Source organism: Juglans regia, chromosome 11, assembly GCF_001411555.2.
Source record: "Juglans regia cultivar Chandler chromosome 11, Walnut 2.0, whole genome shotgun sequence".
In the NCBI taxonomy this organism is placed as follows: domain Eukaryota; kingdom Viridiplantae; phylum Streptophyta; class Magnoliopsida; order Fagales; family Juglandaceae; genus Juglans; species Juglans regia.
The window spans coordinates 13,067,396-13,085,407 of NC_049911.1; the positions used below are offsets into that span (position 1 = coordinate 13,067,396).

At 38.8% G+C, this 18,012-nt stretch overlaps 1 protein-coding gene across 1 annotated transcript; it reads left to right on the top strand.

The window, feature by feature from the left end:
* Positions 1 to 8,448: 8,448 nt before the first annotated feature.
* Positions 8,449 to 11,604, top strand: LOC108995205 (receptor-like protein kinase ANXUR2). Its single transcript, XM_018970722.2, has one exon. It carries the CDS (start codon positions 8,715 to 8,717, stop codon positions 11,277 to 11,279), a length of 2,565 nt encoding a protein of 854 aa, XP_018826267.1. The 5' UTR covers positions 8,449 to 8,714; the 3' UTR covers positions 11,280 to 11,604.
* The last annotated feature ends 6,408 nt before the right edge of the window (positions 11,605 to 18,012 follow it).

The window sequence follows — 18,012 nt, forward strand, 5'->3', positions numbered from 1 at the left end:
TCTTTCTTTCGCCTCCTCCTCCCATGCCCATGACCTACATCATCATCCCTTGCTACCAGTCCAGTTTCGCCACACATCTGTCGCAATGCACCACCTCTACCCTCAACTGCACCACCACCCTTTTCCCCCAACCAGTGCACCCCATTTTCTGGTCTCCCCCACCTATGCTCCTAAGCCCGTTTCGACCATGGAAATGGCATGCCGCCACTGGTGGCCTTTCTTAATGTGCCACGTGTGCATTGCTCGCAGATATTAATAACAATAATATACAAATGCATGACAAACAGTTTATTGGATGTCATGGTATAGCACACAACAGTCACACACAACAACACAGCAGTCACAAATTCATTGTTTCACAAACCCCAACTACATGCATTTCCCATCCTCCATTCGGCCCTCAGCCCAAGTTTTGACAACAACTACGTCAAATATTCCCAACACTTTTCCGAGCCCATGGCCCTTCTCAAACACAACTAGATTGCAACAAAGTTGGCTATAAATTCACATTAGAAAATCAAGGGTCATGCTAGAAAGTTACTTACTACGCGAAAGGCAATTATTTTGAATGAATGTGAGTGATGGTTAACGGTTCCCACAATTGAACGAGTGCACGCGTCACTGCGCAGATGGACAAAGACGATTGGGTTAAATCAAAACACACTCTGAAGATTAAAATACAATACAAGGGGTAGAAGGCTTACAGAGGTGGCACCAAGAGTGGCAGAGTAAGGTGGCAGAGGTGGATATGTCGGGACAAAGGGCTACCGGTGGGATTTCTCTCAAAGGGGTGGCAGATCTGGAGCCATGTTAAAGGCTATCGGTGGGATTTCTCTCAACAACAACAATAGCAGTGCCATGTTATATGCCATGCTAATAAAATTGAAAACTGAGTTTTCATGTCTTGGTAACATTTTTTATGGCGTGTGCATATCACGGCCCCAAGCCGAGATGAGGTATTATCTCGGTGAAGCTCTTCTGGTCACTCGTGAGTGTAATAAACTGAATGATGTCCCATGGGTTGTCGTCAGGCCACAACGGGCTTGGACGAGACGATAAAGCTCTAATACAGACTCTGTGGCCCCCCTGTTGGGGGCTAGGGGAGACCATGGTACATGCGTACTAAATGGATGTGTTTTTAGGTACAAAGGGGTTTTTGGCATGAGTGGTTCTAATAAATGCATTTTGGGGATGGTTGTAAAAATGAATATTTTTGGGGTTATTGCTTCCATGACTGTTGTGCATTATTTGTTTGTATAATTTCATGCTTGAATATCTTGGATGTCGCTCTACTGATTTATTTATTGAGATTGCAAAATCTCATTGTGGTATTCCTACCTACAATTCCGTTTCATGCAACCGTAGACTTTGATTCAAATGAAGGGTATGAGCAGGAGGGACCAGCTCCACCTGAGGAGTGATGGCTTGGGAATTTACCCATTATTTGTTGTTGGACCTTTGTATTCATATCCTTTATTTCAACCAAATGACTGTATTAACCTCTTGGAGGACTTTGTTTAGGGTTGTATAATTTTTTTAACTTTCTGGTACTTAGTTTTTTACTGCCTTATATTTTTTTTTTCCACTGCATTATTTATGTTATACACATTTTGCATGTTTTCACACATTTGCACATGGTGATAGGATGTATGATCTGTGTGGTCATCATCACTGTGTCACGACTTCCACCAAATCACACATGGAGGTCGAGGGCGTCACATTTTTTATAAGAAAAACCTTAGCTACCATATATAACAAATAAAAACGATATAATAATTAAACTAACAATGTTTGATACAAAACAAAAAGTCAAATCCAAAACTCAAAATTGTAAGACTATCCATGTCCTCCTGGATTGCAGTAACACATCCTTCAATCTCTTGCAGTCAAACCATGATAGGCACAGTGATCCTCTCCACGATCCTCTTCATGTCCTGGATCAAAAGTGTGCGATGTTCCTCGAGCAGGGATCGCATCTCTGTGGTAGTAGCCTCTGTAACTTGTCTATCAACACCGGCATCAGTAGAAATTGGATCACACACCATGCCACTATCTTGTGCCGCTAGAATATTAATGCGAGCCTTCCGCAAGTGGCCCTCACTCTTACTAAAGGTTATCTTGTTAAGGAACTCGATCTGCGGTTGTCTCCGCTCTATCATTAGCACATGAACCTCTTATTGGACTAGGAGGTTAGAGATCATCAACTCAAATACCGTGACTCAGATCGGATGCGGATGAGGAAGTATAGAGGCAGATCAATGGGCTCTCCTCGTGCTATGCGTAACATAAAGCGAGTATGTTCTATGCTGAAGTTAGTCTTGTGTTTCCTTGGATTCATATTATGGGAAACAATCAAATTCAGCATTTGAAAAAATGTAATACAATCAACCTATTTGATTACCTTGCTGTCGTCATATGGAGGAGCTAAATTGTCATGCATCAACTGACGAATCTCATCGTACGTGGGATAGTCATATGCTGGAGCCTCATCCTCAATGGCATCTTCACCATCTGTCCTTACAGCTGATTGTTGTAGCAATTGCTGGAGATTCAATCCCAGAAAATGTTCGAACAGTAATAATTAATAATGTCCTAAAACTCTATGCCACTACCATCCTAGAACTTATTTTCTTTAGTTATGTCTTTTGACTTATTCTTACTTGATGCGACATTTGAACAATTATAATGTTTTAGTTATGATATTTACTATTAGTTTCTTATTTTGAATTTACAGCTTGTTGTATCATGAGTACTATTAGAACGTAAAATATCCCGTTCAAACGGTAATTTACAATTTATTACCCTACAAACACATTTTGGCTGTCGTTCGAACGACCAATCAAAAACCATTCGAATGAACTAAGAACCATCAATCTTGTTTGAATAGATTAATTTTCTTTTCGAACAGACTGCATGTTTGAACATTCAAATAAATAATAATTTGTTCGAATGCATTTGTCATCATTCGAATGTACCATACAACGTTCGAACAAATATATCGAACTAGTCGTTCTAACAGCTTTCTTCAATTTGAACATTTGTCAATGGTGTTTGATCAAATTCTTTTTGTTCAAACATAAATATATATGTTTGAATATATATAATTGTTCGAACACTCACACCGTTCGAACAAGATCAAATAAATTCATATCGTTAGAATCAAATTTCGATAGTGTTCGAATAGATACCTAACCATCCGAACAGTACTTGTTCCATTCAAATTGAGTTTGGAATGAAAATGTTTCATCCCAAAAAAATTCTTGTTCGAACACGTTCGATCGGGTCAGCCAGATTTCATCCCTAAAAGTATTTTTTGAGATGATAATCAAATTTCATCTCTAAAAACCTTTTGAGACAAAGCTTTTAGGACGAAATAGAGACCTAATTCTTTCGTCTCTAATACTCATTTGGGATGGAAATGACATTTTTTGGAATGATATTTTTCGTCACAAAAAATGCATTCTCTTGTGGTGTATGGTAGTTGTTTTAGCAGATGCTTTACTAAACTCTTGCAAGTCCCTCAACTAGCTAATATATCATCTACCGTTGAGTTACATAGAGCAGCAACCTCTCTGTTGGGGCATCCACTAGTACAAACCCTATTCATGACCTAATTATGGAGGCAAATGGCGATGATCTATTTGATGACGACGAGCATTCCATGGTTTGGGCTTTGCGAGGGAGATCTAGAGCAAACACAACTCGACTAGAAGAAATCTTTAAATCCAATTTAGCATATAATATATATAATATAATATAATATAAAAAATGTAATGCCCCGATCCCGAAGGTTAGGAGAGTTAACTCTTAATACCTAAAATTAACTTAAATAACACTACTATAAAATCCAGAAAAATTCAATAAAATATTAATCCATTTAATCAATGCAAATATCTAAATTCCTCCATGGGGACAATAAAGAAAATTTCAATAACATAAATTAAAAACTCTCCAAAACTCGAAATTATCATTCACTCATCAAATCAAAATACCAGAAAAATAAAATCTGTTTACTAACTACGACTCTCAAATAAGCACTTGTACCCTAAGGCACTTATTCCACTTCGATCATCACACCTTGCTAAAACTTCCTACTCTTGTTCTCCAGCTGAACCATCAAAATTATCTAAAAAATATATGGAGATAAGGGGTGAGTTATCAACAATTCAGTAAGCAGAGAACATATATCAGTGTGTAAACATGACCATTTACAGAAATCAGAATGCAAAACAAAACATTTTCATTTTCAGAGTGCGGAAGCAAAACATGTTATCAAAATATCAGAGCGAAGATTTAGACATTCAAAAATATTCTTTGGCATAGCATAAATGATCATCATCATCATCAGAACATCATATCAGAACAAAGGCCATGTATAACCCCCGTGATAGGGTTGTGCATCTGCGGATGGCCAAGCAAAACATAAATCACTCTGTTACCGAGGTGTGCACTCAAAACAGAGACCACCACTATAACCCGTGACAGGGCCGTATCCATTATTATTACCCGTGGTTGGGCCGTATCCACTATTATTACTTGTGGTTGGGCTGTATCCACTATTATAACCCGTGGTTGGGCCGTATCCACTATTGTAACCCCGTGGTTGGGTCGTATGCCACTATTATCACCTGTGGCAGGGCCGTAACTGAACAGAACGGAAACAAAATCAAATTCAGAATCAGAGAGTCATACCAAAGGTTTTCAGAAATCACGTCTTATCCAAACAGAGTACTGAACAAAATCTTCAGAACAGAACAAAATCATATCACAACATAATTTATGCACAAATTTCATATTCGCTCTCTTTTTCAAAGTTCAGAAATAGAATGTCAAAAATAAGCTCATGTTTACACCAGTCATGATAGAAAATACTTTCTTCTTAAACAGAATCTCATGGGTAATGCAAAACAAATAACTGAGGTAGTTCAAATATCTTTTCAAAATCAAATATGTATATTTTCCAAAAATAACATCAGCTTATTTTATTTTAATGCAAAGTCTAGCATAGGAACCCTGCTTACTTGGACTTAGCTTTTTTCTGAATTTCCTTCAAAATGTCGAACAATAATTAATCGTCACTTATAAAATAATCACGTAATTCTCGTAAATTTTCAATTAATCTCATATTTCGATATTTAATCCTAAGCTTATAAAATAACCTATTTAATTTCTTAAAACCTAAAATTCTCATCATTCCCAAAATATCCTCATTCTCTAAATTTCCTTGATATTAATCAACATTTAACATAAGTACTAGTAAAAATTTCATTAAAAAAAAAAGCTTTAATCATAATTTAAATATTCAAAATAAAATTACACACTTACTATAAAAATAATTTGCTAGCAATAATACAAAATAAACATCCTATTTATTATTGAAAACAATTTATAAAGATTAATACTAGATAATATAATTATCCCATAATATTTTAGAATAAACCATAACTATTTTTAAATAGACTAAATCATATCTAAAGTGTAAAAAAAACAACATTACACCAATATTATTTACTCTTAAAAATAAATCTTTACTTAAATAATATGTTAAAATACTTAAGTGATTTTCTGTAATCCTAATTATATAAGAGTGTACTAATACATAATAAAAGTTTAAAAGCCCATTAATATAACATGTAGTAAAGGGTATTACGGTAATTTCATTTAATTCATTGAAAACTAACAAAAAACCTACGTAAATCAACATAACATGCACGGCAGGGCTTACTCACGGAGGAAATCAAGCGGCAGCGTGCGACGTAGGCGAGGGGCTAGGCAGACAACAGTGATCTCGGAGGAGCACTGGACGAGAGAGAGAGAGAGAGAGAGACCAACGAATGAGGAAAAAAATGAAAGACATAGAGTAAGCCGAGAGAGTGACACAGAGGTGTTGTCGGTGGCTTACCAAAAGGGACGCGGCGGAAAAAGGAGTGGCGTGGAGTGACCGTCAGAGTTCTCTATGCCGGTGATAACGACGTGGAAGCGCTGGCACCGTGTGTGGTGGCTTCGAACAACAAGTGCACCGGGTTGGGTTGCTCTGTTTTCAGTGGCTAAAACAGGAGAGTTTTTGGTTCACTATTTAGGTGGTCATCCTCGGCAATAAGGTGGTGGTGCAATGGTATACGGCAGAGGAGCGGGAGCTCCAGTGATGGCCAAGTGGAGATGGTGCACGGCGAAGTGGAGTTGCGATCCGTGGAGTTGCAGTGTGCCCGAGTTGCGTCGATTTCGTATGGGAGCAACGTGTATTCTGGATGGTGCAACGGCTGGGTTGAAGAGGCTAGCAGTGGCTGAAACTTGGTGATCTGGTTTATGGGTGCAAAGTTGACGAGCGTTGAGCCGAGAACGTGGAGAGGCAATAAACGAAAGGGAGTTACGCTTGGGTTGTGCTGCGGTGCACTGCTGTTGCTGGGCGTTTCCTGGACGTGGAGGCAGTGGCTGTTCCATGGTGGTCCCGTGGTTGACACTAGGAAAACTGGCTACTGGGCTTCACGCGGTGGTGATGATGGCACTGAAGTTGGACGGTGGGAGGGGCATGCTCCGCACCGATGTGGTTACTATCCCTATGGCAATGCACGTACTTTGTGGTTTAGTGTTGTTCTGCCGTGGGGTTCATGGTTTGCCAAAGGCTGGGTGGTGGGGCTACCACACTGTGGTTTACATTGTGCAAAGAGGAGCCGTGGTTGCTGTTTGTGTGGGGAGGAGAGGCTAGCGGCTTGGGCAGAAATATTTCTATTACTTGAAGCAAGTGATATCGAGAGGTGGTATGGGAGAGATGCAGAGCGGCAACCCTAGATTTGATGGGTGAGTTTCAATGTGAGATTTTTATAAGGAAAAGCTAGTAAACCCTAGAGAAGAAAATGTGCATGACGTGAAGACGTGAATGTCATGGGGTTCTGATCTTTGATCTCACAGCTTGGTGTTTGGGCATGCAAAAATTCAGGCTTTCTCTAAGAGTTTTAGGCCCGAAGTCTATTTTAAAAATAAAAAATCAAATGGGCTTTTCGCACATAAAAATCCATATTTTTTGAAAACAACTTCACACTGAGCCCGGGTGTTACAAAAAAATTATATTTATATATATGTACCAGTATTAAAGAAATTTCTTACCAAAATTACGTATACCGGTAAAAAATATATGTAGCAGTATATGTACTAGTTCGGTCCCGTTCAAACCAGTGTCCTAAAAATAAAAACTAGACTGATTTTGAATCGGTTTTGCTAAATAAAAATCCATATTGGAACCAGTTCGGTTCGGTTCACCGGTTCTCCCTTTTTTTTCTTTTTTACAGGCCGAGTAGTATTTTGCCTTTAAAATAATACATACCTGGATGAGCATAGCCAACTTTTTGTAAGACCCTCCGATTTAACTTCAATCAAATATCTTTTATCAAAAACAAAGCTTACAAGATTTGGCTTAGCAAAGACTCGAATATTCAATTGTCTCCGTTTTGATCCTTGACCAACACTAAAATTATTTCTACATTATTTCCTCGCATAGTACATTAATAAAGGCAATGAATTATTATCAAAACTCCAGATTTTTAATTTTGTACTGAGTTAAGAAAAAAAAAATCATTTGGATATAGTTTCATCAGTTTCGAACGATCTGGGGTCTCGAAATTACCTGCTTGTGGCCGAAAATTAGTCGGGTGCTGGCTGGGAGTAAAGAATAGATCGAGCAAGAGATAAATTGAGAGAAATATCGAGTGAGAGAGAGTTTATTTTTTCAAGTGTTTAATATATAAGTCACTTAAAATGTACGTAAACAAATGACTCATGAGATCGAAGTTGAAGAATGTAATTACCAATGGTATTATATGATTCAAGAGAGTATCTTACTTGACGAAATTGAAAAAACTGATCGATGGCCAGAACGATCGATCAAGCCTTTTTGGGAAAGAAAAAGATTAGTAGGTTTCGACGAAACTTCAGAAAGTCTTGAAACTGTATGTTGGGTGTGATAGTATGGATAATGGTAGGTCGTGTATGGGATCTCATATTGCTTGAAAATGAGAAGTACTTGCTCTTTATAAGATTTCAATCGTATTATTGACTAATCTTTTTAAAATATAGGTAATGCCACTCTCCCGTGTCTCCTCTCTTTGTGTTCATTCTGATCCTTGTCTCGCTCATTTATCTAACCACCTTCATTTGTTTTGTTTAAAATTTTAGCATGCAGAAATTTGGGGAAGAAAACGTTGCCTTCCACATGTTATCTCCTCTCTTTTACGTCTTTTTTTTTTTAGCCTTTTTCACGTGTTATCCAAATAGCAGACCATATTCTGAGGAAAGAAATGCTAAACATAGGTTTTTGGTTTAATTATAACAGAAATTCAAACTCTGTCACTATCCCATCGATCAAACCTGTAAAATTACGAATCTCACTCCCTATCATTGGTTTCCAACTGCCTTAATTAAATTGTTTGGGCCAACTCCTAAAATGGAAAACATGACAAAAGACAGGAAAAGAATGCTCCAAGAAAACAAAAGATAAACGAAGTTCGCCCTCCCATTTTGCCTGGTTTGGTCCCTGTAATCCAGGCGAGTCCCAAAGCCCTCCATGGTTGATTAGAGATGATTTAGACTACACAGCACCAAGGAAAGCCAAGAAGCGCTATTGTTTTTCAGACGTACAGGAAAACTTCTATCGATCCTCCCCTGTTTTCCTGTACGCCAAAGGGCGTACGTACACTCTCCCTCCTTCTTTCTCCTTAGCCATGCACCCAAATACCCATATTTTTCTATTTGTTGTTTTTATATCTTTCATCTTGAATGCCCTTCATGCATGGAGCGGTAACTCACAGCCATTGGTCCTAAGCATTGGCTCGGATAATGGCGGCACAGACATATATGGGAGAAAATGGGGACCAGATTCTAAGTACCTTGATGCGAAAAATTCCATTGCCACTAAAGCCTCGTTCCAAGACCCATCACTTACCTCTGATATTCCATACATGACAACCAGAATTTTCGCATCTGAGGCATCATATAAGTTCCCAGTTGAATCTGATAAACGCTATTGGCTTAGGCTCCATTTTTACCCATCCGCTTATAACAACTTCAATCCTGAAGATTCTTATTTCTCAGTGGTTGCAAATGGTCTCATGCTCTTGACAAATTTCAGCGCTTCGATTACTTGTCAAGCCCTTTCACAAGCTTATCTTATTAGAGAATATTCACTTGCGCCATTGAATTCAGAGACTTTGGCAGTCACATTTAAGCCTTCCGATAAGCATGCCGGTGCATTTGCTTTTGTCAATGGCATCGAGGTGATTCCAATGCCCGATTTGTTTGACTCGGCAACAATGGTCGGATCCTCGGACCAATTGGACGTCAAGAGCTTGAACACACAGACAATGTATAGGTTGAATGTTGGTGGACAGTATATTCCTCCAACCAATGACTCCAGTCTTACCCGAACATGGTATGACGACTTGCCTTATATAACAGGCGCTTCATTGGGAATCACCAATCACGTTAGCAAGAATGTTAAAATCCAGTATCAAGATTTGCCTGAATATGTGGCACCGGCAGATGTTTACGGCTCGTCCAGATCAATGGGTTTGACGAAGAGTATCACTCAGGGTTTCAACCTCACTTGGGAGTTCCAAATCGATTCAAATTTCACGTATCTAGTAAGGTTACATTTCTGTGACTTTTACTATACCAAGCCCAATCAGCTTGTGTTCTCCATCTTCATCAACAATCAAACCGCAGAACCCACTGCAGATGTGATTGGATGGACTGGGGGAAAGGGAGTTCCAACCTTCAAAGATTATGTTACATATGTCAAAGATGGGTCGGGAGATCAGAAGCTTTTGCTAGCTTTGCACCCATCAGACGCCACAAAGCCTGAGTTCTTAGATGCGTTACTTAATGGCGTGGAGATATTCAAGCTGGGTGACACGACCGGTTACTTGGCTGGCTCTAATCCTCAGCCTTCACCTATGCTTATCAAGGCAGAGGAGGAGGCAAAGTCTTTTGAGAAACCGAAAGACAACAAAGCTAAGGTGATTGGTGGAGCTGCTGGTGGAGCCGCAGCCTTTGGTATTGTGGCAGCAATTTGTGCTGCTGTCTACCAACGAAAGAAACGAATCCCTGGAACAGAATCACAGACTTCTAGCTGGTTGCCCATCTACGGGAACTCGCACACGACAGGCAGTAAATCAACCATCTCGGGGAAGAGTACAGCTAGCAGCCACCTCTCCGCAGCGGCTCAGGGTCTATGTCGACACTTCTCGTTGGCAGAGATAAAACAAGCTACTAGGAGCTTTGATGAGTCTAATGTCATTGGGGTTGGAGGCTTTGGAAAGGTTTACAAGGGAGTTATCGATGGAGGGACCAAAGTGGCAATCAAGAGGTCAAACCCATCTTCCGAACAAGGAGTTAATGAGTTCCAGACTGAAATTGAGATGCTTTCTAAGTTGAGACACAAGCATTTGGTATCTCTAATAGGATTTTGTGAGGAAGGTAATGAGATGTGCTTGGTTTATGACTACATGGCACGTGGCACTCTACGGGAGCATATCCTCAAGTGCAAGCAACCCCTCTCATGGAAGCAAAGGCTGGAGATTTGCATTGGAGCTGCAAGAGGACTTCACTATCTTCACACAGGTGCACGGTACACCATTATCCATAGAGATGTCAAAACGACTAATATTCTTGTGGATGAGAATTGGGTCGCCAAGGTTTCAGACTTTGGGCTCTCCAAAACTGGTCCAAATATGAACAAAGGCCATGTTAGTACAGTAGTAAAGGGCAGCTTTGGTTATCTGGATCCTGAATATTTCAGGAGGCAACAGTTGACTGAGAAATCTGATATCTACTCATTCGGGGTGGTCCTTTTCGAGGTCTTGTGTGCAAGGCCTGCTCTTAATCCTAGCCTTCCAAAGGAGCAAGTAAGTCTTGCAGACTGGGCTCTGCATTGCAAGCGAAAAGGTACCCTTGATGATATGATTGATCCTCATATAAAGGGAGAGATCAAACCAGAATGCCTGAAGAAGTTTGCGGATACAGCTGAAAAGTGTCTGGCTGATGCTGGATTTGAACGCCCCTCCATGGGTGATGTCTTGTGGAAACTTGAGTTTGCTCTCCAACTACAGGAAAACAAAGATGGTTCAACCCCTTCTTCGGCAAGAGATACTGCTGACGACATTCAAAGAAACCCTGACATGGCAATGCATTATAGCAATCTAGGCATTGAAAGTGAGCATGAAGTAAGTGATGCATCCACCGACACCAGCGCAATCTTCTCGCAGATTGTTAATCCCAAAGGGCGATGAGATGGGTCGATGTTCCTAATGTTTACTGCGTGATGAGTCTCTTAGAAGGTCCTAAATGACAATAGAACTGCGGAATTCGAGCAAAGATTTATTGCATACGTTCCTTGTACTGTGTTTTGGGTTTATTTAATTTGATCATTCCATTTCAGAATTAAATGTTGGACAGGCCATGGATATATGTAGCAACTTGGCACTCTGTATAAGGCCGAGTGTCAAGCTCACCCCGCCCGTACGTTATACACCATGATGAACTTCTAACTATGTGCCATTTGACTTTCTTCTTCTGATATGGTTATGCATATAATATAATGTTACAATGATTAGGTTACTACCTTCTTATTACCCATTTACTATTCTTTTTATATTTGATTTTTTAAAAAAAAATTATTTTACTTAATAGTTAAGGAATTGACTATTAGTAAAATTATATATTTTTTAATTTTTTCTTAATGATTAAGAATGTTAAAAAAATACTTAAAATAAAATAATAAATAAAAAAATTCAAATATACTATAAGTAGTAAATAGATAGTAAGAGGGTGGCCCACTACAAGGGAAGTGACTTTTCCCAGCCATTATTTTCGCTAGGAAAAGTCTCTAAATCGCCGCCATTGACTTTTTCCAGCGATTTAAAAATCGTTGTATGTTCACCGGTATTATCCCTCCGCTTCTGATCTACTCCAATAGAAGCCAAAAATGACTGCGAAAAATGTTATCTTTTCTGGCGATTTTTTTTCGCTGCAAATTCCAAATAAAACATTGCAAATACCCGTTTCGTTTGTCTATTAAATTGCCAGGAAAACTTTTATAGTTATCGCTAAAAGTTTATTAATCGCCGCTAATAATGAGAAATGGTTAAAGTGAGAAAGGGATACCATTAAAGTCAGTACCTTCTTAAGAACATTCTAAGCATGCCAAATATATATGATCACAGTTACATTATACATACACAAACATATGCATAGGCATTTTATAAAAAAAATTGAAAGAGAAAACCAAGCCTATTTCCACAACAATATCAATCATCACTTGCCATCAACAACTTGAGTAAAATGGGAGATACAAACTCTGTAAACAGTTAAAAATTCCTCCAAACCAATTAAGAATTTCGCTTAATTGGGGATAAAAGCTACTTTCCTATATGTTGGTAAACAAAAACAGTGCTTTGTTCTAGGTTGGCTTACGGCTTTGAAGGGGAGGCAGTGGAGCATGGGGGTGGTCATGTGACAGTGGAGGAAGGCGGCGCAGGACTTGTACGATGAGCTTGAGCAAGATCCGTGAGGAGGAGAGTAGATCGACGGTGAGAGAGAGGGAAAGCTTCGGTGGAGGGGTTGGGGACTATTGGGGGGGGAGCTACGCCGGTATATGGAGGTGGTGTGGCGACTAAGGACACGGCGGCACTGGGAACCCGAGGGAGAAAGGACTTCGATCGTGAAGAGCAAGGGAGAACTGCGGGAGAGAGAAACCGCGAGGAAGGAGCTTGGCTGGGTTGGCCGGCAACGGTGGAGGTGGACAGTGAGGGTGGGTCGACGGCGGCATGCAGTGGTTGCTGCGTGGAGGCATGAAGAGTGGGAATAGGGGGAGAATAGGGATTGAGAAGAGACGAGAGGGGGGAGGAGACGACTGGAGGGAATTAGAGGAATGAGGGAAAAATGCAGGGGTTTTAATTTTATTAGTTCGGCGCTACTGATTCGCCGCTAATAAAAAAATGACTTTTGCAGTGACTATATTCGCTAGGAAAAGTATCTACTGCAATGATTTTTAATTCGCTGGAAATAAAAAGTCGCTATAGTTACAATATTCTTTTGCGACGACACAAATCGCCACAAAAGGTACAAAAAGTTGCCTAAAAAAACAAGTAGTAAACTTTCCTTCAGCATTCGTCAACTTTACGCTGAAATTCAGCAGCGATTTTTAAATCACTGCAAAAAGTCCTTATTTGCGGCGATTTTTTTTGCGGCAATCATAAAATCGCTGGAAAAAAGTCTAATTTCTTGTAGTGTAGTAACCCTATCACTATCCCAATAGAAAGATAGTGCTGAGTCATTTTGTTGAAAAATAAAATATCTATTTACAAGCCTACTTTTCAACATACCCAACGTACCATTCATGTGGAACATTACGCATTAAGAAAATAGTAGTTACAGTCATGAGTATGCAAGTATAATAAAATCATTTTAAAAAATGTAAATAAATACGGATCCACATCTATTTAATTATATAAAAGCCAAGTTTTGAGTTCCTGACTTTGCATTCATACCGCATTATTCGTGCGGTATTCGACGTTAAATTTACACGCTACCATTCAATTAAAACGTTACCACTTCAATTAAAACGCTACCACATAATTTCATTTAAACAAAGCCCAAAAGACAAAAGATAGCATCTGCTTACAAAACTTCGACGCTACCATGACCAGAGTTCAGAGCTCTCTCCTCTCCTTCGACAACCACGCCAACTCGAGCTACATACTTTTTAAGGAAGAGCAATCTGGAAATATGAAAAAGTCGTACCCGACAGTCATGCTCCTCAGCAAAATACTCCTTATTAACATCACAGGGAAGAAGAAGAAGAAGAAGAAGAATAACAAGAGACTGACCTGAGAACAATCATACAGAGTGGGAATCAGGGAAGCAGTAGATGTAGTTCTTCAGAATTCTCTGGAGAGATGTGGTGGAGGTTCCAACTTCTGAGGAATATGGAAGTGAGAAAGAGGCGTCCGTGTTAGAATAACAAAATTGTAAAACTTTCCTCCGTGCTTTTCATTATGCCAACAATGGTCTATATATAGACTCTTACAAGAGAGAAAGGAAAGAATAAGTTTGTTATGCAACAGTAGAGAATAACAGAAAGCAATACAATTCGTAAAGTGCTATTCTAAGTGTTGTGGTAGCTCTGTTGTTGGTGCAGTGCCTTTTTAATGTTTATCTTGATGATCAGTAGAGGCACATAGGTTAATATGCCCCCTCGAGTCCAAGGGGGTGTTAACCAGATTAAGACGAGTCACAACACTGAGGAACTTGTCAGCAACGATCGGCTTGGTTAGGACATCTACTAGTTGTTCTTTTGAGCTGCAGAAGGCAATCTTTAAAGTGTTTGCTGCAACACGATCTCTGACGAAGTGATATACAATATCCATGTGTTTTGTCTTGGAATGATAGACAGGATTTGCACATAGATAAGTTGCTCCAAGATTATCACACCAAAGGGTGGGGGCTCGATGCAGTGGAAGATTTAGTTCTCGAAGTAAGGTTTGAAGTCACAGTAGCTCAGCAGCAGTAGAAGCTAAGGATTTGTACTCAACTTCTGTGGAGGATCGGGCAACTGTTTTTTTGCTTTTTGGAGCACCACGAGATCATATGTTTACCAAGGAAAATACAAAATCCTCAAGTAGATCTTCTGTCGACTGGGCATCCTCCCCAATCAGCGTCGGAATAAGCTTGCAAAGTGAAATTTGATTTGGAAGCAAAAAAGAGTCCTTTGTTGATTGTCCCCTTGAGATATCTTAGAATTCGTTTGAGAGCAGCCCAGTGTGAGGTTTTTGGTGAGTGCATAAATTGGCAAATTTTCTTTACTGCAAATGATATATCAGGTCTAGTGAAGGAAAGGTATTGAAGACCTCCTACTAGGCTCCGATACAGGGAGGGATCATCAAAGTCAGGAGTGTCATATCTAGATAGTTTGGTGGAAGTGGCCATTGGGGATGTCATGGGTTTTGCTTGTAGCATATTGCTACGGGACAAAAGGTGGTTGATGTATTTTCTTTGAGAAAGAAACAAACCATTCACAGTATAATCAATCTCAAGGCCTAGGAAGAATGAAAGTTTGCCCAAATCACGTACAGGAAAGGCTATGCTCATATCATGAATTAAGGCATCAATTGCAGAGGCGTTTGATGCAATGACGATAATGTCGTCAACATAAACAGGAAGAAAAATATGAGTGTTACCTTGATTAAGCATGAAAAGTGACAGGTCAGCTTTGGATGGGAAAAATCCATACTCTGTTAACCAAGAACTGAGCTGGGCGAACTAGGCCCGTGGCGCTTGCTTAAGGCTGTACAGAGCTTTGGACAACTTGCACACATAAATGGGATGTTCTGCACTTACGAATCCTTGAGGCTGCTGCATGAAGACTATATCACTTAGGGTTCCATGGTGAAAGGCATTCTCAATGTCGAGTTGCCGTAAGGACCAGCCATGGGATACCGCATTGGCTTAATTGAAAGAAATATGATCATATTCCAACCCTATATCAAACTCATTGTTGATTTCCTCTTCTTATTGACACTTGTTGTTGAGGTTGTTCAGTTCTTTCGTATTATCAAAAGGCAACTTAGGAATGGTTTGGTGATCTGCATTCGCATCTTGTATTATGACAAGTGTGACCACCTCACCACTCTCAATATTTGTCAAATGAATTTCAATTGGTTCCTCTTCAAATACAATATCCTTGGGTTGTGTATTCCTACTATCTTTTGGTATCACTTGAATGGCAATAAAACTTGAAACCCCTTTATCTCTCAGAGTATCTAACAAAGTAGCCGATAATTATTCTTGAGTCCATTTTTCTTTCATTAGGCCTATAGGGTCTAGCCTCAGCTGGACAACGTCAAACATGAAAATGCCTAATACTAGGGTCTTTTCCGGTCCATAATTCATATGGGGTTATAGCTACTACTTTACTAAGTACTCGATTGAGTGTTTAAACTGTGGTCTTTATGGCTTTTCCCCACAGTGACTTTGGCAAAAAAGAATGAGTTATCATACTCCTAACCATGTCCTTGGTTCAATTTCGTCTTTCAACTACCATTTTGGCATGGACTCCCTGGCATGGTGTATTGAGGAACGATGCCACATAATTTTAAATACCTTGCAAATGGCAAGATGTTGTTCACCTGATCCGTCATATCTGCCATAATATTCACCACCACGGTCATATCTAACGGCCTTAATTTTCTTGTCAAGCTGATTTTCAACTTTAATTTTATATGCCTTAAGAATTTCCAATGCTTGTGATTTCTCATGTATCAAATATAGATAACCATAATGAGAATAGTCATCTATAAAAATAATAAAATTTCATTGACAATTCCAAGATGTCGTAGGAAATGGACCACAGACATTAGTATGTATCACTTCTAAGAATGCCTAAACTACTGTTGGCACCTATTTTTCTTATATTTGTTTGTTTGTCTTTTATACATTTAATACAGATTTTAAAATCATAAAAATCAAGAGGACCAAGAATTCTAATTAATATAAGCCTTTCAATTCTCTCTTTCGAGTTATGTCCCAAACACTTATGCCACAAACACTTGTACCACAACTATTTACATGCAAGGTTTCATTTGTGTTTAAATTAGAGGCGTCCAAGTCAAATAAATAAATATTTTCTATTAAAGGGTTGATACTAATAACATTTGAATTCAGAAAAGACTGGATTTTCCATTTTCAAATGAACAAGAATAACTGGATTTTTCCAAACAAGAAACATAAATTACATTATGTCTAAATGACGGTATATAAAAAGTCTCATCCAAATCCAAATAAAAATCAGACTCTAATTTTAATTTATAAACTCCAATTGTCTCCACACTAACTTTATTATCATCTACCAAGTAAATAAATTTTTCAGCATCACTAGGTTTTTGACACTTTAGGTAATCCTGCATAGTAACGCTTATGTGAATAGTAACTCCCTATCCTATCCACCTTGTGTTAGTTGGCATAAGAGCCAAGTTAATTGAAGTGTAAGAAAAAATAGAACAATTACCTTTATTTGTAAGCCACTTCTGATACTTGAGACAATTCTTCTTCACATGACCAGCCTTCTTGCAAAGGTAATAGGTAGAGATTTTATCATATCTTTGTTGCACGGTTCCTGTAAAGTCCCAGCATCCACAATTGCTTTAGTTTTATTATTTCTCTTTCTTTTCTTTGTGCCCAGGTTTCCACGAAGAAAAGTTGTTAGGTGAGCACTTTTTGTCCTTTCATATTTCAATCTCTCTTCCTCTTGCACACTATGAGCAATGAGCTCATTAAGAGTTTGTTTCTCCCTTTGACTATCATAATTAATCTCAAAGTGACCAAATTTTGCAAGAAGAGAAATCAAAATGAGATTCAAAAAAATTTCATCAGAAAACTCTAACTTTAGAGCTATCAATCTAACAACAAGATTTGACATTTCCATAATGTACTATCTTATATTCCCTTTGCCATTATATTATATTGAGACAAGTTTGCTAAGAAGCATACTTGTTTCTACCTTTTTCGATGCAACAAATTGGTTTGCCATTTGGCTTAGGTACTTCTTAGCATTTTCCTTTTCACGCATTGCACCTCAAATAGAATCAAGAATAACGCTTCATTATCACATGACTCATGCGATTATAGTGCTTCCATTTCTCATAAGTTGTCCCCCTATCAGCAAAATTATGATCAGTAGGCTTGGGAGGCTCATCAACTCGAAGCACATAGCCCATATCCATGCACCCAAGAACAATAGTAACATGCTCTTTTCATTTTGTAAAATTTGATCCATTAAGAACTGAAATATTATTTAAAATGGCAAATATCGAAATTGCATTCATTATAAGAAAACAAAAGAAACTCACAATATCCCATCAATTTTAAAGTATTGACAATGATAAACAAACCATAATTATCATCATGCAAGTTTTAGTCCAATTGAACAACAAAATCAGTTAGATAACATGATATATTTTATTTTAT

Excerpts from the sequence above, each read along its gene's own strand:
- LOC108995205 (XM_018970722.2), top strand. The coding sequence starts at position 8,715 with ATGCACCCAAATACCCATATTTTTCTATTTGTTGTTTTTATATCTTTC.